The following is a 23,414-nucleotide window of genomic DNA, read 5'->3' as shown; positions in this document are numbered from 1 at the left end:
CTCTACAATAAAAAGGCCGAAACAAAAGAAAGTGCAGAGTAGTTAGGGCCCTGTCAGGCAGAAATCCAGTGTCAATCCCACCCTCTCAGGCATATCGCAATTTTCAACTCAAGTCCTAAAAACTAATGGCACTTAGAGTGACAAGTCCCTACTTTGCATTCAGCGCCTAAAAAGCACACAGGCCTTGAAGAAAGTAAACCAATGACTTGTTGCAATTCTATAACTTTCAACTTAGCTTTAGCAAAAATATGCAGTGGAAACTTTGACTCAGAGTGTCCTCGTGTCTTGAGACTTTATGCAATGCACAGCCTCTGCCACCTGTCACCCCATCCATTTACATGAGTCTCTCTTGGAAGCCTAGATAGCTTTGACTAATCCCCACCATAACTGACTGACAGCTGACCATTTGCTCACACAGACACTATTGCTAAGTAGGCCTGCATCCCCCTTGGATTTATAAATCACTCTTTTACACACACTTACAGGTCAGGTTTCCCTGACTTCTACTGCAATAGCATGCTTTTGAGGGTGCAAGAGGCTAACGAAAGCAGGACTAAAGAGACACCTTAAAATGCACAAGTTCTCATACAACCAAAAAATCCAATGATACTGTCAATATCACGTTGCGGTGGCTACGAAGTACTACCAACTTCCACATATCACAAACTGGCATTTTAGTTGGCATTTCAATGGGGCAGATGATACATTTCTGTCTTAATCTTATTTTTGTAATAAGGAGGACAGCCTTGGATTAAGAGACTAGATATCACATGTAAAGATATTGCATATCAACGGACAAAGTACAAATGTAATGGTGTTGTTAAACCAAATGCAATAAAGTCTTCAGACAGTGTGATTACATTCAAGGAAGAGACCATAACTGATGCAAGTTCAAGTTCAAAACCCTACAAACTGACAGCAGAAAATGAGCATTTTGCTGTGTGTGCCAGAGTCGCTTTATACAACTTTACTTCTACACACTACAGAAAAATTAGCAGCTCTGCAGACAGTGAGTGAAATCAGTCACAATATGACTTTGTGGTAAGTGCTACGTAATCCGTCATGGATACAACTGATTGGTGAAATTGAGTAATTATAATTACAAGTTGTAATTCTTTTGTGTTTTATCTAAAAATACCACCCCGGCCTTCTACAGACAATTATGTCATTAAAACCTTCTGAAAAAAGGAATATGTCAATAACAGCCCAACCCAACCCGCTGTATCTACAGCGACCATCACAAATGTTGTTTTCTTCCAAAATTCATGACAAATGGATACAAATTTCACAGCATCTTTGGAAACATTCTTAAGATGGCTACATGCTGTGCCATTTTAGCAATCTCATAAATTTGCTGCATGCTACACTGTTTACTGCCCCAAAATAAACAATGCAGACCTTCACATTCAAAGCATGTATGCATGAGTAGGACTTGAATCTGCATACAATTACAGAAGATGCATTTGACCTTGACCTTCACTGTTAGGGTCCACGGTCAAAACTGACCTTGAAAAAACATTTAAAGAAACCATATCGAGTAATTTATGGAAAGGGCATGGAGACAGCTGTACAATACACTTTTTATGTTTTTAGTACAACGCATTGCGACGTGACAATGATGTCACAACAGGCTGAGGCCATCACATTGTAATAAACGCAGGCTGACATCTACATGTTGTAATGAAAACAAATCATCAGTTTTGGTATTGGTACTACTTTGGTGCCTAACTTGACCTCTGGGGGTCGTTGGGCACTCTTGGCATCAGCTATCAGATTTTTTTTTTTTTTTTTTAAATAAACACTAAAAGTGCATCGCTATTAAAAAACAAACAAACAAACAAACAAAAAAAAAAACAATACTGTGTGTTGGTACTTATACAAACATAAAGCATCACTATGACATGTCTTTTACTAATACAGTGATTCTGCCCAGCTGTGCACCTCTGAGGAGCCTGTTTGGCCACACAAAATTCCCACAAACCTTCCTTCAGTCAGGCTGATACACTAATGCCTCTTTTCCACTAGTACCTACTCAGTTTAGCTCAACTTTTAAGGTTTTCTATTAGGTGGCAGTACCTGGTACCAGGTACTTTTTCAGTACCTGCTTGGCTAGTGTTCCAAGCAAGCTGCGTCAATACGAATATGTGACATCAACAGACTGCATGCCACCAATTGCCCAGTCAGTGGCATCACTCGATAGTCATCGAGAGCAACATCTTCACAATAATCAAAACTGCCATTTTTAAAACCGGGCAACAAGGGAAATGGCTGCACACAAACCAACACCGTGGTCCCTGAGCCGGACAAAAAGCAGTTGACTGAGCAGCAGTCTATGGCCATTGTTGTGTGGTGTTTGCATTGCAAACAAATGATGTCCCAGATGTTCAGACACGTTGCTATAACAGCCCCATGCACATTGAGGTGGTACTCAATAATGGGAATTAAAAACAACGGAAACCGAGTAGAGTCAAGTGGAGTCGAGTAGGTACTAGAGCAAAAGAGGAATAAGTTGTGAAACACTGACAAGTCCAAGGGACTGTGAAACTATTGTACTACTTTGTGTGTTTTATGTGTGGAATTGGGAAGCATGCTTATATCCAGCTGGTTACCAAATGATGCAGGCACAGAGCAAATAAACTGCAAAGACAAAATGGAAAGTGAAGAAATGAACAATGTAGATTTAAAAAAATAAAAATAAATCCAAATCCAGCGACAAGGAAAATCTTCTGTCTGATTTGCAAAATCATCTGCAAATCAGGAGGGGTACACAGCTCCTTCAGTCTCCTATTTAGTGGTTACGTTAAAGAAAAGCATGCTCTGTGCTACAGCAATAAACCAGGCTTTAGTTTCAATAAAGGGGGTTCAAAGACATGAAACAAGCCCAGAGTGGAGATATGACAAATTGACTGAGACTCAAACCAGCACAGAGCAAAGACACAATCATTAATAAAAACCAGAAAACATTTGCTGTATATGATGCCTTTTTCTTCCACTGGCTCAACAATGATGCTAATAAAACAAAAGGAAGGAGGCAGCCAAAGAAGGTTCTGTGTAACCAAGCTCTTTAACACATCTTTAACGATGAGTTAAAAGGACTAGCTTTATAAGGGGGAGTGTGCTTTCACACATTAAGTAAGAAAATAACAGTTCTATCCAGAGGAATTGCAGGAAAGACATTCGTTGTTTGTTTTTTTTCCCCATTTAGTCATTTCCATTTATGATATCTTATATTGATCCTGAGAAAAAAGATGTGAAGATCCTTTTTCTCAGTGGAAAATGGTGAACATAATGAGAAAACATGGTCCTGGGCCCAGTGGTGGGAACAAGCTGAATGAGTTCTAGTCAAAGCCAGTCAGTCTGTGTCAACACAGGACTGCATAAATAGCTGCATCCTGCTTCTTTCTCATCCTCTCCTGGCCCAGTCCAAACAATAGCATGGATTAACTGTCCTTCCCATCTACTGGCAGTGGGCAACAGTAACCAGGACTGCAATTAAGAGCCCCTCTGGCTGCTCTCTGTAGACACAGTCCTGAAGCTTTAGCGATGGAACCAAAGCCAGCAAAACAGCTCTACTGTGCACACGTGCACACACAGTAGCCAGTAAATATGTTGATAAGGTTCATTAATGGCTGCTTGTAGCCAGGAAGGCTTTCATAGGTTAAGGGCTTTTCATCAGCTAAAGAGTGCCAAGAGCACAAAATGCTGAACCCTCTTAGTACAAAGTTTAACCCCGCCATCAGTTGGACCATAACAGTAAGAAACAATACTCTGTAATGAAACAACCAAGTGGTAGTGACTGAAATACACTGCCTGGACTGAGACTATATACAGACCATCATTTTTAATCTGTGGAATTATACATAACAAACACAATCTAATATGATTTTGGTTCTGTGCAAGGAGATGAACAGGACTCTGCTCTCTTAGGGACACCCACTAGAATACTAAGTAAACCTTTCAGAAGCCTTGCCTGCACATGTGCAAATAATAAGCACTTTCTCCTCATTCCACTATTTTAGAGTGCAACAATCCATGTGGCTAATGGCTCTGACCACAGGATCCAAAGGCCACACTAAAAAAACAAAACAAACACAAACAAAAAAACAACAACAACAAACCACCACAGAATAACCATCAACCCAACAACTGGAGAGAGCTGCTGCTAGAAAACACAGGAACAAGTAGTACCTATGCAATTACTATGTGTGCCAGTAAGTATATCTCACACAGCAACCAGCTGGAAGAAAGCACAGACTGGCCCACCATCTAGCTCAACAGTAAGGTGAGCGGCATTGTGGACTAATCTGAATACTACAATTGTAGGGATGCTACTGAGGACTCCATGAAACTGATAAACATTCCAGACTGGTTACTACTGGGGTTGTAACAATTTCTCCCAAACAATGGTTTTGGTTCATACCACAATTTTGGGGGCCCACATTGTTAGTTTATACCTTAATTCATTCTTTAGATGAAGTGCATAACAAGAAAAAAGTAAATTGTCTTCTCTTTACTTTGATGGATAATGCATGTTGGTTGCTTGCCACCAACAGCAGCAAGCGATAACATGAAGCCTGCCATTTAATCAGATATCCCCTGCAGTCATGCAGTCAAACTGTTCACAGAGCAGAGGGTACAACGCTGTCCAGTCACGCGTACAATATCAAAGTCTTAGGATAAATGAGCATGTGTGTGGTTTGTGATTGCATGGGTGTGTACGGCTCAATGAGAAAGTAACCACAGCTTCCTCATTGCCTCAACTGCACCTCTCAAGTTTGTGAGAACTCCATTTGAAAAAGCAAATTAACATCTAGCTGACTGCCCTTGAAGGAACACCTTTGAGAGCCCTTTCTACATGCATAAATAATCATGAGACCGATTTCAGACTCCTTTAGGATTAAGACTGCATGCACACCCACACCGTCTGAAAAACAAGCTTAACAGAGTACATCTCATTATCCAATTCAGGAGATGGACTTAGTCCCATGGTTTTAGTCTCAGCAAAGCCACCTGATATGACAAATATCATAATTATGTCATGGAAGGACACGCAATGTGTCTGTCTGCACTGTCAGTCCTCACAGGAAAATCAATGAGACAGTTAATTCAGTGCAATGGGACACTCACAGACATCAGCTGTAGTTGGGCTGACCTTGTAGCCTACGGCAGCTCTCAAACTGATCCATGCCCAGCAGCACAGTGCTGGAACACACACCTTGGTATTTAAAACAAGTTCTGTTACACAGTCCCAGGGCTCATAACTGTTGAGTTAAAGTTATCTTACAACAACAGCGAACACATGCTCAGGCTCCGTATAAAGACTAAGTGCCGATGTGTCACAGCAGGGTGAGAAAACTGTGTGAAACAGGTGCTAGCCACATTCCCACCCATCACACTGCTGTGTGCTAAAACTGGCTATTAACGTGACTTTGAAAAGACGTTCTGTGCAGTTTGATTCCAAAAGCCTGTTTTCTGACAATGTTTTTAGTTTTGTCTTTTTTTCCTTTCCTTTTTTGGAAGAGCTAGGGGAGTTAATAACGTGGACAAGATAGTGAACTAGTGCTCAAGGCAACAGGCCCGGTGCTCTTCAGTGGAAGATAAAATGACTGCTGAAACTTAATGAGTGCATTACACTTTTAAAAATGCGCTGCATCAACATTCACATCCTGTCTAGTACACACCTCTGCAACTCACCAATACAATGTTCTAATTAGCTGTGTGACTCATTTCATTTCTTTACCATCATTCATCAGCCAAACATCTTTTGCATACCTACAGCCGGAGCATCATACTCATCACCCAGTAGTATTTCAGGAGCTGAGTATGCCAAAGATCCACAGCTGGTGGTCAGCTTTTTTCCTGGCTGAAACTTGTTACTGAATCCAAAGTCAGTGAGCTTGACCAGCCCTTGTTTTTCAAAGAACACCACGTTCTCGGGTTTCAAGTCCCTGTGCACCACGTGCAGCCGATGACAGTAGGAGATAGCGTGGACAATTTGGGCAAAATATTTCTTAGCCAACTCTTCGTTCAAGCCCTCCTCATGCTTCATAATGTAGTCAAACATATCTCCTCCATCTCCAAGCTCCAGGATGAGATAAAGCTTCGTCTGCGTATCTATCACTTCATACAGGCGCACAATGTTGGGGTGCTGCACCAGCTTCATGCAGCGGACCTCCTGGAAAAGGTGGCCTGTCGCCACTGTGTCTAGCTTAGTCTTGTCAATCACCTTCACCGCCACTTTCTCCCCAGTGAAGACATGGCGTGCCAGCTTGACTACAGCGAAGTGGCCACGGCCCAGGGTCTTGTCCAGGTCGTACAGGCCGGCGATCTTGCCATCGTAGCCACGCTTAAAGCCTGCCATAACTCTGGAAGGTGAGGGGGAAAGGGGAGCCCCCGATATGGGCAGGAGCGGGTTGGATGAGTCAAGAGGGTCCAGCTTATTTCAGTTCATCAAAGGCTTAATGTTAAACCCATGGTTCCAGCTTCCTAATGCGCAGAAGACACAAACAAGCAAAATGCATTAATTGCCTGTCATGAGAAAAGCTGATGTTAAAAAAACAGAGAGAAGCACCTTTTTCCATTGTGGTGACATGTCAGTCTAGCCTAAATGCATCTGCCTGTCTCTTTATACAGCGTTATACAGAATATGCTTGGCTACATGACAGAATTAATTTAGTTCAGCTAAGCGTACTGAACATATATATGTTAGCACAAAACCCGGTGTGTTTAACCACTCAGCTTTCTGAATGCAGTGAGCTTGGGCTTGTTTTGACAGGGTGGTTGCTAACTGCTGCACCAGCTAATGCATCCCAACTCGTTGCCTCGTACTGATAAAAATTGAACTTTCCTAATATGTATACATACATTAAATGTTTAAAAATACTTGTTACAACAACGGCAGAGTTTAAGCTCGTAACTCAGCTGTGTAACGGGCCCGGAGGTAGCACAACCAACTAACGTTAGCTCCCACCCGGGGGACGGGGGTAGCTCGTTGTTCATTGATTGATCCTATGTTAGCTTACCGGATGACTCACGTTAATCACTTTGAAACAACGGAACGTCACCAGCCCACCCTACAGAATTTTCAACACAAACTCATTTTTCGTTTTGGTCACTCGGGGGAACAGGTGTTTCTTTCAATACCACCCAGCTAGCCTTAGTTAGCATGTAGCATATAGCAAGCTAAAGTTACTACGGTTCACTCAAGCTCACCGCTCCAGCTTCTCTCCGCTAACCATAAACCCGCGAGTCCAAGTCTTCACCGGGTACCTTATGCGCTCCGGGGCTGTTTGTTTGTGGCGAATAATCACAAAAGACCAGGACGGTGCAGCCTCTTCAAGAAGACCACGGCACTACACGGTGCCTATGCCCAGCGTTCATTCCATGAAGGAGGCATTGCATCGTTGGCAACAGCTGCCCTAATCGGAATGGTAGTATCCTCCCAGCCGAAGCGGCGGGGCTGTGGTGCTGCCTTCGGGTGCTGAAAGTGTCAAAAATGTCACACCGTCACACTTATCATAGAATTGCTTTAAACATTATACACAAGGTATAAAACGTATTTCCTTTCTTGAATAGATATGGATCACGATTAACTACAAAACCATTAAAAATTTTTTAAATGCAATAACAAGGTAGCATTTTTTTTCATGGAACCTACAGTATAGACACTAATTGTTTTTGATCGCTTTTGTTATTATTGCTAATTGACACTAATAAGGTCGTAGTCATTTGGACAGGCATCAGCAAATTGTATATATTCACAATCTAGCAGACTGAATACAGGTTCTTTCGAGGAGTACTTGAAGGTAGCATATCAGCATCATCAACCGCATTCAACTCTGACGTCAAACAGTCTTGATTGGAAAAGGTTGCTGAACAACACAAATATTGTAGACAGATACTGCAGCAACAACAAAAATAACGATAATGTTACAATAATAATAATAATAATAATGACACATTTCCCTGAAAGTTCAAAAACCGTACACTATGAGATAGCAGGAAGTACTTTACTTCTTCCGTGATTTTTAAAAACAGAAAAATGTCAAAAGTGATAATCAACCTGAAATAATTGGGTTTCAGGTTGACTTTAACACAAACCTCATTTTCGGACATATTCCCTGTCTCTGTTGTTTGGTCTTTGCAGTAAAAGGTGTGCACTGACACCTAGTGTCAGACAATCAGATCTATGTTTAGGCCTTTACTCCGCATTCTTTCTCTTCTCTTATTCAGTATTACTCTTAGTTGAAAATTGTGATCTTTAAACCTTTTCTCTCTATTTTTGCTCTATCACACAGTGTACCTATACCTGATCTGCCAGTAAGGCATGTTATCTGGCTCAATGATTCACTGAACATCCAGCTTTCCCTCACAGGTGCTTAGTGACTTTCATTATTCAGTTGCAGCTTTTATTTTTTGCTCGCTCAGTCAGAAGTATTCCACACAGAGAAGGTGCATTTTCCATGTTGAAATGTGTGCAGTGAAAAATAACAAAATCAAAAGACATACATATAAATACATAACAAATGTAAGACATTCAGAGTTTATGTGCAACAAGATAAAGTTGAGTAATTCATATCCCGTTGTGTTGTGCTCTACGGTAGCTACATAAATGCTGAGCAAATACAGCAGAGCTAAATTTAACATATAAATTATTCAGTTTTGCTCCTCCAGCTCATAGGCCTATTTCCTCTTTGTCATACCAAATTCTTGCACAAACTCACAAAGCAGACTCAAAAATAGTTGGAAAGTTCAAAGTGTTTATTTACACTTAAGTAAAGAGCTCTGCAACAGGAGCAGTGGCTACCAGATTTATCATTTGAATCCATAAAATGCCAGTTTGTGTGACAGGCAGCAGGTTTTGACAGTTTAGCATACATACATATAGTTAGTATTTGGATCTGGGAATACCAGGTGCTGTAAGCTTTTCCTGTTTTTCACTGCTCCTGATGTCTAGAAAAAGAGCACTGAAAATTAAGGCAGTGACCCATTAAATTGTACACATTTAATGCATCCATTTTGTATAACCTGTTAGTAATGTCCAAAAGTCATTTATGTCTAGTTGGGACAGTTTAGTGTCTGTTTTGATATTAGTTTTTTGATCAGACAAGAGAAACATCCGAGCAATCAGGTTAGGGCCAGTGATTGGGTTACCTCAGTGATTAGGTATACAGCCAGGGTTGGGGTTAAGGTTAGGGTTTTAGAAGGTTGGAGTTCTGAGAGACAGAGACAGCACAGCTAGGTTAACCCTTCAAATCCATAAATTCCCAGTTTGTGAGCCCAAAGAATATATATTTTTAATATTAGTTTTTTGGTAAAACAAAGCAATACCTCTAACCAATAGGATTAGGGCCAGGGGTTGGGTTACTCCAATGGTTAGGGTTACAGCCAAGGATGGGGTTAAGGCTTTAGAATATTGGGTAGGGTTGGGGTTTGAGTGAGAGAACATACACCCAGGTTCACCCTTTGAATCCATAAATTTCCAGTTTTTGCTCCAAGTGGCAGCTTGCGAGCTCACCACCCCGAGCATGCCCTATCTCATGTGATCTCCGAAGCTAAGCAGAGTGGGGCCTTGTTAGTACTTGGACCGCCTGGGAATACCAGGTTCTATAGGCTTTTCTTGTTTTTCAGAAAGGTACTGCTCCTGATGTGGAGAGAAAGAGCATTGAAAAATAAGGCAGAAGCCCATGAAAGAATACACATGTACCATGTTAGTGTTAGGGTTTTAGAAAATTTGGGTTTCAGAATATTGGAAAGGTTGTAGTTCCGAGAGACAGAGACAGTACAGCTAGGTTCACTCTTCGAATCCATAAATTCCCAGTTTGTGCTACAAAGATCAGCTTACAGCTATATCAACCTGAGCTTGCTTGATCTTGTCTCATCTCAGAAGCTAAGCGGGATTGGGCCTGGTTAGTACTTGAATAGAAGACCACCTGGGAATACCAGGGGCTTAAAGTTTATCTTGTTTTTTCAGAATGGGAATGTTCCTGATGTGTAGAGAAAGATCATGGAAAAATACGGAAATGGGCAGAGAGTATACATTTTTAATGTTAGTTCTTTGGTAAAACAAGCAATAACTCTAACCAATAGGATTAGGGCCAGGGGTTGGGTTACTCCAATGGTTACGGTTACAGCCAAGGATGGGGTTAGGGCTTTAGAATATTGGGTAGGGTTGGGGTTTGAGTGAGAGTTCATACGCCCAGGTTAGCCCTTTGAATCCATAAATTCTTACTTTGTGATCAAAGCAACAACGTACTGCCATAACACACTGAGCATGTGCCAATTTAATCTCATTCTGGAAGCTAAGCAGGTACAAGACCAAATATCTCTTGTTGGAGCAGTTTGTTGTTGTGTTTAGGGCTAAGTTTTGGCCAGAGAAGAGAAAGTGCCAATTGATGGCGACAGGGCCAAGGTCAGGGTTGATGGAAATGACCAAACTACAGAGGAATTTAGGAGACGTCCCAAAAATAAAAGTTGAAACAATCTGCTTGACTGACATGCATGACTGACAATGTTGTGGCATACTCTGAATGAGACGACAGATGGTTTACTGTGGGATTTCCTCATTGACCTATCTCCCCAATGTGATATTTGTGTAGGGTATGTTTGGTCAGAGGGTTCCTTTGTTTGTGCGCATGCGCTATCCAGCATGCTGCCTGCTGTAACCCATAATTTCCTTCAGGATTAATAAAGTATTCTGATTCTGATCTGTTCCAGGGCATGACTGAGCATCTGGACAGCCTGAGGGGCAACCTGGCAGTGTCCTATGGACCAAAACATAAAGTCCCAGAGGTGTTCTATTGGATTACATCAGGTGAGCATGGAGGGCAGTCAATGGTATAAAATCGTTCATCCTCTAGGAACTGCATCACATGAGGCCAGGCTTTTATGTGCACGGTCTGTGCATCCCATATGCCTCCCTCAACCATCACAGACCCAACAAGGCAGCTTAAAGTTCTAATGACTTGTCTTCCTTTCACATCTGTCACATGAAGAAGGATTTCATGTTAGTATGTGTGAAAATACACAGCACCAGTGGACAATCTGACAATTCTGGTATTTTATGAAAATGCCAACTGGGCTCCACAGTGCTGAGCAGTGAGCACAGGGCCCACTAAGAAAGGTCATTTTATAGGGCAGTTTTCATCCTGAAACAAATTTCAGTGGGTTCCATCCGTACAACCATTACTGTTTTAGTGGTTATCTCAGTGTTGCAATTGTTGTTAACATCATTAATACCAAAGAGGCTGAAACTGATTAACAACCCTGTCTGCTACTTAACCGAGCAGATTAATACCCCAGTTTAACTGACCTGATAATATACTGTGATGAATAAGCGTTCCTTTATTATGTTTATTTATTCATGTATTTATTTATTTATTTATTTAGTTAATAAGTTAGCCAGTTAGTTGAGCAGTGTCTATAACAAGGAGCACTAAAGTAATTCTGGAAGCTATTTGTCATCCTTTAATTTGTCATAACCTGTTGGTTTTCAGGATTATCAGTCACTTTCATGTTCCCTTATGCTTTGGTTATGACAGAGCTGCGTTTGTATTTATAAAGAGATTATGAATAGATGGAGTAACAACAGAAACAATCCTCTTGCTTGCTTTTCTTTTTTCAAACTCAAGATGGGAGTGTTGCTTTATGTTTGTCTTCCCATCACACACCAGTGCACTTCCCACTAGCGATGATCCAAATAATGCAAGGTTCCTACAATAGATTAATAATAACAGATTAAATATTAGGCAAAATTGTCAGTACATACCTTGTCATCTGCCAAATGACCCGGACTGGGACCCGGATTGGGACCCAGTTGCATTTACCATTTCAATTGTCTTGTACCATATGTAACATTTAATTTCACATGTTTGTTTTCTGTATCAGTTCAAATCTTGTCCAACAAAGCAGAGCTGCAACTATTCATAAAATGAATGCTGGATTATTTTCTTTCTTTTTTTTTTACTGCATCAGTTTCATCACGCGAACTGAAGAGGAGGAGAAGGACAGGTGCTGCTAGGGTGAGACAGGCGTCTCTCGCGGAGTCCTTTAGTGCTGCAGGCAGGCAACATACTCAAATAGCGCACAACCTCAGGTTTTTTATTTCTATATGATTATTCTGCATCATTAAGCAATTATTATATTATTATTACAATTACATAACGCAATTCTATATTGTATTATGAAATACAATTAAACATTAAGTTTTTGTACAGAGAATCGGTATCGGATCAGCATCATCGATACCACCCTGAATTTTACTTGGTATCGGATCGGAAAGGAAATCAGTGGTATCGCACATCACTACTAGGTAGTCACACACAGGAGCGTTTGTGAGAGAGCTCGTGTCATCGCGAGATCTGAGCGCGGGATTCCCCTCGGCGGTAGGTGGAGACTGGACACAGCAGAGTGGAGTCGGTATTCAGGCAGATGATCTCTCTGGTTCTGCTTTTGTGAGCGCTAGGCTAGCTTGTAAACAAGAGCAAAACCCCCCGGCCGAGTCTCGGAGAAATTTCATGACTGAACACGCGGGTGTTTTTTTGGTTACTCACAGCTGCCGTGTACGCCGGTATGCTTTTCTTTCCGTTTCCACTACACGTCTTTGCTTTCGACTCTGCAACATACTGAGACGCTGATGCTGCCCAAATGAGCTAACCTCTCAACTGTCTTGAAAGACAAAATCAACATTTTCACTTAGACCTAAGGTAAGAGTTGCAGTTCAGGTAAAGCTTTTTGCTTTGCTGGGACACAGTTCTGTTCTTGTGAAATTCCTTCAGCTTCACTGTCACCGGGCTTTGCCTTTGCAGGTGTTGGTAAATATCACAGGGGGAAACGTGTCCAGCGGCTACCAGCTCACGCATAGATGTGTTTGACGTGTTTGTATAAAGTAGTACTTAACCTAACCTGAAAAATACATTCATGCATGTAGCTACGATTATTATTAAGATTTTTTTTAGCGGTTATTTATTATATTTAATGATAAATTTGATAAATGTATGTTTTAAAATAAGAGATCTATTTCCAAGAACCATATAGCAAATTTAGACACATAGCCAAATCATATAGCACCACAATATATCTGAAGATAAATAAATATTACATGTTAAAAGGTAACAGAATGTAGATTCATAGTTTTGTACATCTAAGAGGTGCTGTGTACAGTGTTTAAATTCAGTCTAAGAACAAAGGTAAGCAGGCACTATTTGCAATCGAGCCTTGGTACAGTGCTGCTCTCTTCGATTTGCGAGGTAGGATCACCCCACTTTTTCATATAAGGTGCAATGGTGAGTAAGACAGTAATCACCTGTGATAAACTGTAATGCACTGTGATCCACAGAATCAAGAGGATTCACGGTGGACCTAGAAGGTTAATCAAGCAAAAATTGTGGATTGCACAATATTCTAGTGTGCAATTCTAGTGCATGAGCCTGCAACTTGTTGATTTAAATCAAGATTTGTTTCTACATACATAACCAGCCAACCAACCTTTGTCATCAATAAATTTTGTCAGTTAAATCACGTTACTACGGGGCCCCTCAACGGTATGTTCCATCGTTATGCCAGTTTATGTTTATGTAAATTACATGCAGCTGCAGGATAGGAATGCGGAAATGTTCAAATATGCTGACGACATAGCTGTTGTGGATCTCTTTTGTAGCAACTCTAACTGTTTTGCTCAGGAATGTAGGTTGGAATAATGGCATAACTCTCATTGGTTGTTGATTAATTTTGCCAATGTGAAAGAGCTTGTCTTGAATTACACAGGCTCCATAAAAGGTCTTTCACTCTCTGGTCAGTCTGTGGAAGTCTGGGAACATATATTAATGTAAAGATAAACTTTTATAGTTAATGCTAATTCCATTTACAAGACTGCTAATAAGAATTTTTTTCTTATCAGGATATTGGGAGGCTCTGCAGTTAGCCACAACTGTGGAAAGAGTTGATGTCAGCTTGATTGAAAGCATGCTTCAGTTCAGTATCTTAGTCTGGTATGGTACCTCGATTGTTGAAAATAGGAAGAACTGAACAGGATTGTCAGAACTGATTGGTCGACACCAAACTTCATTGGATAAGCTTTGTCATCAGGCTGTCTTAAGTAAAGCCCGGCCTATTGTTGCAGAATGTGAACACCTTTATTTTGAATTTGAAATAATGACCTCTGAACGATTTTATAGGATGCATCTAGCTAGTAAAAAGGTGTATACGGGATCATTTGTGCCAAAAGCAATCAGCATACTAATTAATAAGATGCTGTGATTTATTTCTATAGTTGTATTGAATTTTTATATGCATATGTATGTATGTTGGCTGATAGCCACCAGAATTTTTATTCTGACAATTTTCCATTAATTTGGACAATAAAGTCATTCTATTCTAATTTTCTTGGTAAATGTTCCACATGGTTCTTAAAAGTCCTGGAGTCTAACCTCCAGGCAGAGTCCTTTAATGCAATTAACAGTTTCAATTTTTCAATTTTGTGACCATGAAGGGTTTGAATATAGATTTTTGGGTGATGTTGTAAATAACACGCACTTAGTTTAAACAGAGTAATGGGAGTCTATGTACACACTGAAAGTTTTCCTGTCATGTCAGTTGGAGCATTGAATTCACCCCTTGGGGTGCAATTTTGTGCATCCTGAACCAGTCGGCATGGATTACCTGCCTTGTTTAAGAATTTGATTCATTCATGTCATTCACACATCGTCACACCACAGCCACTCTTGTTTTGAAGAAGAAGAACAGATGCTCATTAGCTAGCTTTTGACCAAGAATGGTGACTTCAAGTGCTGCTGAAACAGGGTTAAAATCAGTTGTTTGTTTACAGCAACACTCTGTTTTTAAGGCAGTTGGTCGAAGAAAAGAATCAAAGGGCTTGAACTCGACCATCCGGAATTAGACAGCAGCAGTCCACGGACCGTGGGAGAGCATATACACAAACGTTCCCCTGCAGGCTATATGATAAAGCACTTAACAGAAAAGTGCAAAAGACATGAGAGCAGCTGTAGCCACTTGTACAATAGCATGAAGCTTCACCTTTTTTCAGGCTTAGTATAGTGGAACAGCTGGGTTATTTGTGTTTGTGTTTTTTTTCATGACATTCATTGTTTGATCTGTCAGACCCAATTGCACCCACCCAAAATTATTTTTTTTTCTTTTAACCACCAACTGCCACTGTTTGTGTGATAAGAAAGTTATGATATATTTCAAAAGCAAACTGTAGATTAAACCACAGAATACAAGCAAGGTATCTTTGAACTGTAATTATAAGAGTCAGCAGCACTTGACTCAAGTCAGTGATTATCTAAGGCAAACATCATTCATATGCATCCATAGCTGTGTTTTCCTTTGAGAAAGGGAGGATTAATCCCACACATCCCCTTTTGTCATATTCATTTATCAGCTGATTGATAATAATAAGTACTGTCAAAAATAAGAATAACTATCAGTCTGATCATGGTCCTTTGGTGTGCACCTTTGTAACCTAGCACTCTGAGCAAATGGAAACCGGCTTGCTGTTGCCTCTATATTGGTTCACAAGAGGTGTTCACAGTAATGACACTGGAGCTGTGAAAATAAAAATACCACAGTGAAGCTTTTGTGGTATTCATGGTCGATAAACTCACAGACAAGATGTTATTTCATATTTCTGGAGTTTCCAATATTCTTTTTGCATGTTTTCTGAATCAGACATTAATCCAAACAGACTGAAATCCTAGTGAGAATTCATGTTTGTTTTAACACCAGAACCACAAAGGTAGTCATTTTCAAAATGCTGCACATCTGCAAACCTTCGTTCCTTCAATTTATCCATCTGTCTTCTTTTGAAAAGCAATGTTCCATAAGCAAGATAGAGGGTAAGTGGGAAGCTACTCACATTAAAAGCAGTGCAAAAAGCATAAAAAATGTTTGGACCAATCTCTAAAATATCCAAATGTAGCCTTTCTAAATTACGAAAATGATGAATGAATTTTCACATTATTTTCCAAACAGCTTTTTAATCCAGGTATGAGCTTGTGCCTTTATGTCGCCAACTTTCTCAATAATTCACTGTAATATGTTGTATTAAGTTTCTGTAGATCAGTATTGTGGCATTTCTTCAACATCACCATTAATACATAAGTAGTACTTCCATTTTCCCTAAAACCATACTTGTGTTCCTTCAATAATTTATATTTACCAATAAAGTGATCCAGTGGTTATAATGTCACATCTTGATAACATCACCATAAGCGATTTGACTTGACGTGTCACCTGGCTTTGTTTCTTTGCCCTGTCCCTTTTATACTTCCAATATGATCTGCATTTCTGCTCTTGTCTTTGGAATAATTCAAAGCCATTCTCTGCAACCTTTCACTATAGCTCTGGCTTATTTAGCAGATTTTGAGTCCCCTCTGTGAAGACCCCTACATTTTTAACAGTGGAAATAAGTTATATTTATGCATTTCCATATCCCCTAAGTGCTGAGCAAAATTGACTCTCATTACTTTTTACAGCAACTCTGGTGCACACAGTATGGGTTCAGTTCAGTTTGTTGGAAAGCAGATTATACATTAGGCTAAGTCAGAAAACATACCACTGCAAAGGCAGACAAACGCCTCTGGAGAGAGATTTATACCATAAGAGGCCTCTTCAGGTGATCATAGCTTAAGAGGCTGGTGGTGGAGCTGATGTACATGTGCCTCAAATCATCAGTCCCATGAGTCAGATAAATGGAAGGCACCATTTTTGGCACAGTGACCCACAGTGTCAGTGACTATGGCACCAGAAGAGGCACATCCAGGCTTTTGTCATTTAGGCATGGTTTTTTTTTTTCATCCTTCATAAAAATCATTTGAAATTGATGTTTCATTTTTGTTCTTTTTTTCTGCATGCTTTAGAGGGTGTAGCACTCTGCAGCCTTTGTTAGAAATTCATTATACATGTAACGAAAAATGCAATTAGAGAACACTTTAGGTATTACATGAAGGTCATCTTCCTAAAGCTTATTGAACTTTGGGTTTTAAGTGGGCTCAGTGTTTTATTGTTTTAGTTTTTATTTGGATGAGCCACACATATATATTAATGGGTGGCCAAGTATATGTGCCAATTTATTGCTGAGCTGCTGAACTGCTGAACTTACTGAGCAAAATCTGATTGTTTTAAAGTTCAGTCACTGCTAACCAGCTAGTTGTGGCTCTTCTACACACATAAGTTTCCTGCCTGCTGGCCCAGTGGCCAGTTCACCATTATTGCAGTCCTTGATATTATTCAGCTGCTTCCCCAGAGAGCATGCTCCACTGACATACTCCAATCCCTCTGTCTTGGACTGAAGCTGGTACCTTCTGCTGTGAGCTAGAGTCCTGCACTAACCAGCACTTGCAGCTCATGAAGGAATGGTTCATCCGCTGCTACAGTGATGGAGTTGTAGTTAGACTCAGGAGAAGGTAGCTCTGCTGAGACTTACTTGGTTATTTAAATTTATAGGTTATTTATAGAAATTGATGGACTCTGATCACTCCATCACCCCAGATAGAGGTCTATAACTCTCTGGTAAACACTAGGGCTACACTAGAAATCAACGTTCTGTCAAAGAAGGTCAAGAACTCAGTTAGTTTGGTCCCATGTCAGCAAAGTAGAACAGTGAGCCAGCAGAAGCTGTATTTTATAATGCTCTGATTATGTTAGCGTAGGAGGTACAATTCCTGTACTGTCTCCTAACCAGCTCATATTCAGAGCAGTTGACCCATATAATGGTGTGTTGATTATAAGCTCAAGAATACCCACTACAGCTGGGAAGTACCTGTGGGTGGTTTTGGCCTTTTGGCTTCAGAAGACTGTAACAAGCCATTTGTGGCAATTATACTGGGGCTGAAGCCAATGTGGGAGTACCTTATTCAAAAATCATCTTTTTCTTGTCTTTCATTGACTAATTATGCTCCCATTCACTAAGTTCAGGCTCTCTAATTTGGGTGCTGTTGAGACAGTTTATAGAAGACTTTAATGTCTGACACTTGAATGAGTGACAGCTGGCTCATGTTTCTCTTACCAGCTCCTAAACCCATGACATTGGACGTTTGTTGCTGTGTTCATGGTAAAAGCGTGACACCCCAGAAACCTTCATATAGTATTTTGTTACGTTTGGCTTGGTTTATAGTGCTTTCAGAGTGTGTAGGACAACACAAACATATGTTACTTGGAAGGCTTTGGCTCCAAATGGAAGAAACTCTGAGTCTGATCTTCTAACAGGCTCCAATGCGAAGCCTGTTGCTAGTATAGGTATGACCAACCGGTGCTTTATCAGAAGTGTCTCCTAAAATTATTTCTCTGTTTTACACCAGAAGTTATGTATAGTATAAAGACTAGGTTGGTTGGTCTGAAGCTTGTTTCTGGGAATCATCCAGGACTGTCTTCCATTTAGTTCCTCACTAGGCTCTATCGCATATGACCACTGCAGGCTGCCAGGTTTTCAAACACTCATTGCATTTTTAAATGCAGTTTAGGCCGTAGTTTAAAGAAATCCTTCTTTGTTTGTGTTTCAGAGCAAAACAGAAGTTAGTGAAACCTCTGATTGTCTCAGAGTGGCTATGAATTATGCATGGAGATCCTGTGAAAAAGCTTTTAAGTTCCTAAGATTTGGGTTTCTAATTGACCTGATATTTGTTTTGCCCTACCTAAAGTGTCAGGGACAAGAAGTATACATTTGCCAGAGCCTTCATTAAGAACAGAAGGAAAATATCTATTTAGAATTAAGTGTAAAGGTGGTACTAAATTGTGGTTATCTATTATTTATTTTATTTTTGCCTCTGAAACCACCGACATCCCTTTGTGCTTGGAATGCTGCCCATGTGACCCTGTTAAGTGACTGTAAGTACGTATATGAATGGATGGATTATATTGTTTGGAGGACTAGTGAGTCTTTTCATGTATGTTTATTTCTTTCAGGATTAATTGACTGTAAAGGGATTTTGAAGCTCAGTTCTAGCACTAGTTTCTAAAGGTATTTTTAGTATGCTTAGCTACAGCAAAGAATATAAATTCTTGACTAGTTAATGGCATCTCCTGCCATTTTTTTCCAGAAATGAAACTGTGAGGAAATCTCTCAAAATGCTAAGACTTATTGCTGTTACAGAGAAGTGAAAAAAAAAAAAAGACTTCAGATTAAGATCAATGACTCAGACAAAGGAAAAATTTAATGGTAGATGACAAACAAAGCACCAATTTAGAAGTAGATAAATGATGTTGGAGTAGTTTGTAGTCAGATTTTCTTGTGGGAACTTTAACTTCAGTTGTGCAGAACTGGCAGCAGATGTCTTCAGACTGAAATCATACCTTTACTCTTTCATCCTGACACAGATTTTGTTATTGTCTGCATCATCCTTGCTGCACACAGGCGTGATAATGTTAATCCTAACAACTAAGGACTAATATGTCACTATTTGCAGACAATTCTAATTCAAGTGAAAATGGACATACCCTTTAACAGTAGTTTAACACCAAAGGATGCTCAAGATTTTTTTCCCCTGCCACCATGCCCTCCACAAATTTGTATGGAAGAAAATCCTTCTAAATTTACAGGACTCCCAAGTCTCCAAAACGGATAGGATCAGCAACTTGAGATCTTGTTCACTGGCAGATATCCTTAAGTGTTCATCCAGCTTTTTTTTTCCTGTTCTATTTCGGTCCCTTCTCTGGAATATTGCCTGTTGTCCTGAGGCAGCGCTGAAGTGCTGTGCTGCAGTGTTTTCAGAGGTTGTCCTTCTCACTTTGTTCCTTTTTTGTCTGTCTGTCACTTACTCACACACATTCTGCAGATTGTCCACGCCAGCCTCTGCATCGCCTGTATCCCTGGGGGAGAAGAGACAGCACAAAAGCCTTGATGTTATATCTGCTATATTGCAGAAGGCACAGTGGGTCACTGTTAGCAAATGATATAGGGAAGCAAGAAAATGTTGTTAAAGAGCTGGCTATCAAACAGTCAAGTAATCTGTCTCAGTTTGATCTAGGCAAGTGGGTAGACATGAGATGTGTCAAACACAGACCTGGAAGATTTTCTGACATGCTACCAGCTGTGATGAAGCAGCCGGCTGATTTTGTACCTCCGTGCTGGATGGCATGGCAGTGCGTTTATGTAACCCAACAAAGTGTGTATAACTGTCTGTCCAAATGTATTTGAGAAAGACATGCAAAATGAGAGAAAGACTATGTGACTTGTCTTTGTACAGCCAGATAACGACTACTGGGCCGTTAATTCTCTTTGGTGCCACACTGAGCTCCAGGCAGCTTGATCCAATCTGACAGGCCACATTTAGTTCAGGAATAAAGATGACAACACATAAGGACACATCATCACAGCCAGAAGAGCTCAGCAATCAAGTGGCCGAAGGGAACTAAAAACAGGTACAGGGGAGAAAAGAAAGGACTCTAGTGATACAGTGTCTGTTTTTCTTTTTTTCAATCTGTTTTTGAAAGAGGCAGGGGTAGGCCCTCTGAGGTGATTTTCAAAGTAGATAAAGATATGGAAAAAGAGAGATGGTTATCTCTAAAAGGGAAGGGATGGTGAGCTATGAGGAATGATAAACAGCTGGGACCAGCTGAACAGCTACAGTGCACAGGATACTTCTGCCACTCCTCCCTGAGATTTCACGGCTTTCCGGGATCCTCATTAAAACGCTAAATACTGCCCCGTGTTACCTTCCACATCATCAGGGTGCTTACCATCTCCAGAGTAACCCAGTAACGCTGGTGTTAGCATGGAGAGAGCAGTGATTGATAGTTCAAAGAAAGAGGTGAATTGACCTGTAACAAGAAGAACGAAATGTTCAAGGATCATTCTATGTGCTCCTGAGTCCATAGGAAGACTACACTTGAGAAAGCTGGTATATAGTTGTTTACAAAAGCTCATCACATTGTCCACCAAAGCTTCTATTATACTTTATTACTACTTTGTTATTATACTTTGATTGGCCTTCAGCTTCCAATGGCAATCCCTGTTCACCTCTGCATCCTCAGTCAAGTGACCGTACACTTTCTGGCTGTAGAACCTGCAGTACTCTGCTTTGAGGCAGATCTTGAGATTAGATTTCTATTGCCAGCAAAAATGTAAAACACCAGAGATGGAGTCTGGAAGACTGCCACAACAGAAACTTGACCAGGCTTCCCCACCAGGGAAGTACTAGATAGTAGCCTGATGATGTGGTTCTGTTGGCTTCATCGGATGATGTCCTCCAGCTCGCACTGGAACAGGACCCAGGAGAGGTTATATCTCTCGGCTGGCCTGGGAATGCCTTGGTGTTCCCCCGGACAAGCTGGATGAGGTGGCTGGGAAGAGGGAGGTCTGGGTTCCTCTGCTTAGGCTGCTTCCCCCACAACCCAACCCCGGATAAGCGGAGGAAGATGGATGGATGGTATTGTCTAGTAGTTAATGAGACTGTCATTGTCTTGAATGGAAGTATAATAGAGTATTTCAGCATTAGTTAGCCATTAAATAGTTCCCTTCCAAATTTATCAACATTTGATGATGCTGACCGTGTTTTGCTTTATCAACATTAGTACATACAAAGCTTACAGACAGATTTTCCCTCTTTTTTTGTACCACTGATCAATTCCCAGTCCAAGCTGGTCTAAAGAAGTGCTTATGTCACAACTTCTAGAAAATCACAGGGAATTATGATTTAATGAATGAAAGCTGAATGAAAACTGCTCACCTGATGTGTGACACAAAAATCCTTTCCTGCTTTCACCTTTTCATAGTGGCTGGGTCACGTGTTTTGTTTTTTCCATGTAATGTATAGTGTGGTACAACATATAAAGAACCAGACATCAGTGGTTTCTACACTGATGTGGATGCAGCACAGACTAAGCTGTAGATGTCTTATGAAAGCAGTACTGTTAAGTATTACTGATGATGCAATTATGTGGTGTCAGCCTGTAATGCTGCATCAAGCCAATAACAGGAAGGGTTTTTTTTTAATGCAAAGGAAAAGGTTATTGGCCTCACTGGTAGATTGGGTTGAATAATTTTCTTGTATCCATGTTTAATTTATCCATAATTTATATTTCAAGCCTAAAATAAGCTGTTTAAACATTGTTTTGCAATTTAGACCAAAAATAGCTGTATTGTCCTTCGTTTTACTTGAAAACTAAGGCTATAAAACAAGCTGAAGCTATTTTCATGCATAGACCACTTTTGCTCCCAAATCATGTCTTCTTTGAAAAAGCTATTCTCCACATTGCTTCATATACTGTATATATGCCATTTCATGCATACTTTAGGCAGCTTGATGAAAATTATTATACATGTAGGCACATTACCGCACGGTTTATTGGGCAGAGAAGTGTTGATGTACAAAAGGATTTTCTTACTAGTCTGGTAGCCTGTGCTGTGGTTCTTAGCTCAGCAATGTATGAGTGAGCCGCATTACTGTGCAGTGAAGTGTGCTCAGCCCTGCTTTTGAAATTTTATTTGGATATTAGGAAAATAAGCGTCAAAACTAATGCAGAATTTCATCATAGTGAAATCAGCCTTTGACTACCCCAATCCTTGCATTTATTAAATCTGTTGTAAGTATTTGGCTGCTAGAAAATGACAGTGTAAAGTCACATGCTGATGGAACTAGGCTAACAGGGGGCTCTGTTGTTACAGGCTCACACAGCTGCTGTGTTTTTAAAAAGTAGCAGCTGCGTGCTCATTATTCAACTAGTTTTTAGTGCTTTTGTCATGTATGTCTTGACTAAGTTCTATTAGTCAATATTTTCACATTAATAATAAATCAAACGACTACAAGTAATGGTTGCTCATAGTGATGAACTCGCTAATTGTGTTTCTTCTCAGAGCTTTGTAGCCTGATTGGTTATGGTTTAAAAAATGTCTGATATTTTTAATTACCTTACATCTATTTTTTTCTTTAAAAAGAACAGAGTCCTTGATGCATAGACAGAAAAGTCTTTCATATTGTGACTTTTCTTTGGGAGCCTTGACTTGCATGGGCTTACAGCTAGAGCCATGTTGTCTGTCCATTAGTCCTACACCTAGACTAGATAGGTTAAATGCATAGAATTTATTTAGGATTGAGGACCACCTGAAGGGCCCTGGTGTTGGTGTAGATGGTTGATAATAATTATGTGCCTATTTTTACTGTCATGTGTTGCTGAGGAAACGCATGACAGTAAAAAAAAAAAAAAAAAAGTAGATGTGAAGTGTTGGAGCGCTGAAGGGATGCAAAGATGCCTGATGATTCTACATCCTGTATGCAAAACTGATGCAGGCAAGGTTTTGTATACACCCATGACAGTGGATGTTAATGCAATTGGTGAGAAGTAATGGGGGGTTCTGAGGAGCAGGGGTCCTTTGATACTGTTGTATACAGTGATTGTAATTGAGAAGATAGAATAAATGAGTAAAGAATAAAGTTTAACATTTGGCAAATTAAAAAAAA

The 23,414-nt window shown here is 40.2% G+C and overlaps 2 protein-coding genes across 4 annotated transcripts in view; one reads left to right on the top strand and one right to left on the bottom strand.

Moving 5' to 3' along the window:
* Nucleotides 1–5,672: 5,672 nt before the first annotated feature.
* LOC102207075 (SNF-related serine/threonine-protein kinase-like) lies at nucleotides 5,673–7,470 on the bottom strand. Of its 2 annotated transcripts, none has more exons than XM_005742963.2 (2): nucleotides 7,213–7,470; nucleotides 5,673–6,486 (listed from the first exon to the last, which is right to left on the bottom strand). In XM_005742963.2, the coding sequence occupies exon 2, from the start codon at nucleotides 6,359–6,361 to the stop codon at nucleotides 5,750–5,752; it is 612 nt and encodes a 203-aa protein (XP_005743020.1). In that variant the 5' UTR covers nucleotides 6,362–6,486; nucleotides 7,213–7,470; the 3' UTR covers nucleotides 5,673–5,749. The 2 variants fall into 2 exon arrangements, with proteins under 2 accessions (XP_005743020.1, XP_005743021.1); XM_005742964.1 differs by having other exon boundaries at nucleotides 7,270–7,470.
* Nucleotides 7,471–12,399: 4,929 nt separating this feature from the next.
* The window catches only part of pomgnt2 (protein O-linked mannose N-acetylglucosaminyltransferase 2 (beta 1,4-)), a 30,438-nt gene continuing 19,423 nt past the window's right edge, over nucleotides 12,400–23,414 (top strand). The window contains exon 1 of one of the 2 annotated variants that reach the window (XM_005742961.1): nucleotides 12,400–12,704. The gene's annotated coding sequence lies outside the window, so the exon portion shown is untranslated. Of the gene's footprint in view, nucleotides 12,705–20,355; nucleotides 20,377–23,414 lie in introns of those variants that run through there. The other variant, XM_005742962.1, reaches the window with a different exon arrangement.

The sequence above is a fragment of the Pundamilia nyererei genome, unplaced genomic scaffold (genome assembly GCF_000239375.1).
Source record: "Pundamilia nyererei isolate P.nyererei 1_Seehausen unplaced genomic scaffold, PunNye1.0 scaffold00125, whole genome shotgun sequence".
NCBI lineage: Eukaryota > Metazoa > Chordata > Actinopteri > Cichliformes > Cichlidae > Pundamilia > Pundamilia nyererei.
This window is presented reverse-complemented; position numbering and strand designations above follow the sequence as displayed.

Excerpts from the sequence above, each read along its gene's own strand:
- LOC102207075 (XM_005742963.2), bottom strand. The coding sequence starts at position 6,361 with ATGGCAGGCTTTAAGCGTGGCTACGATGGCAAGATCGCCGGCCTGTAC.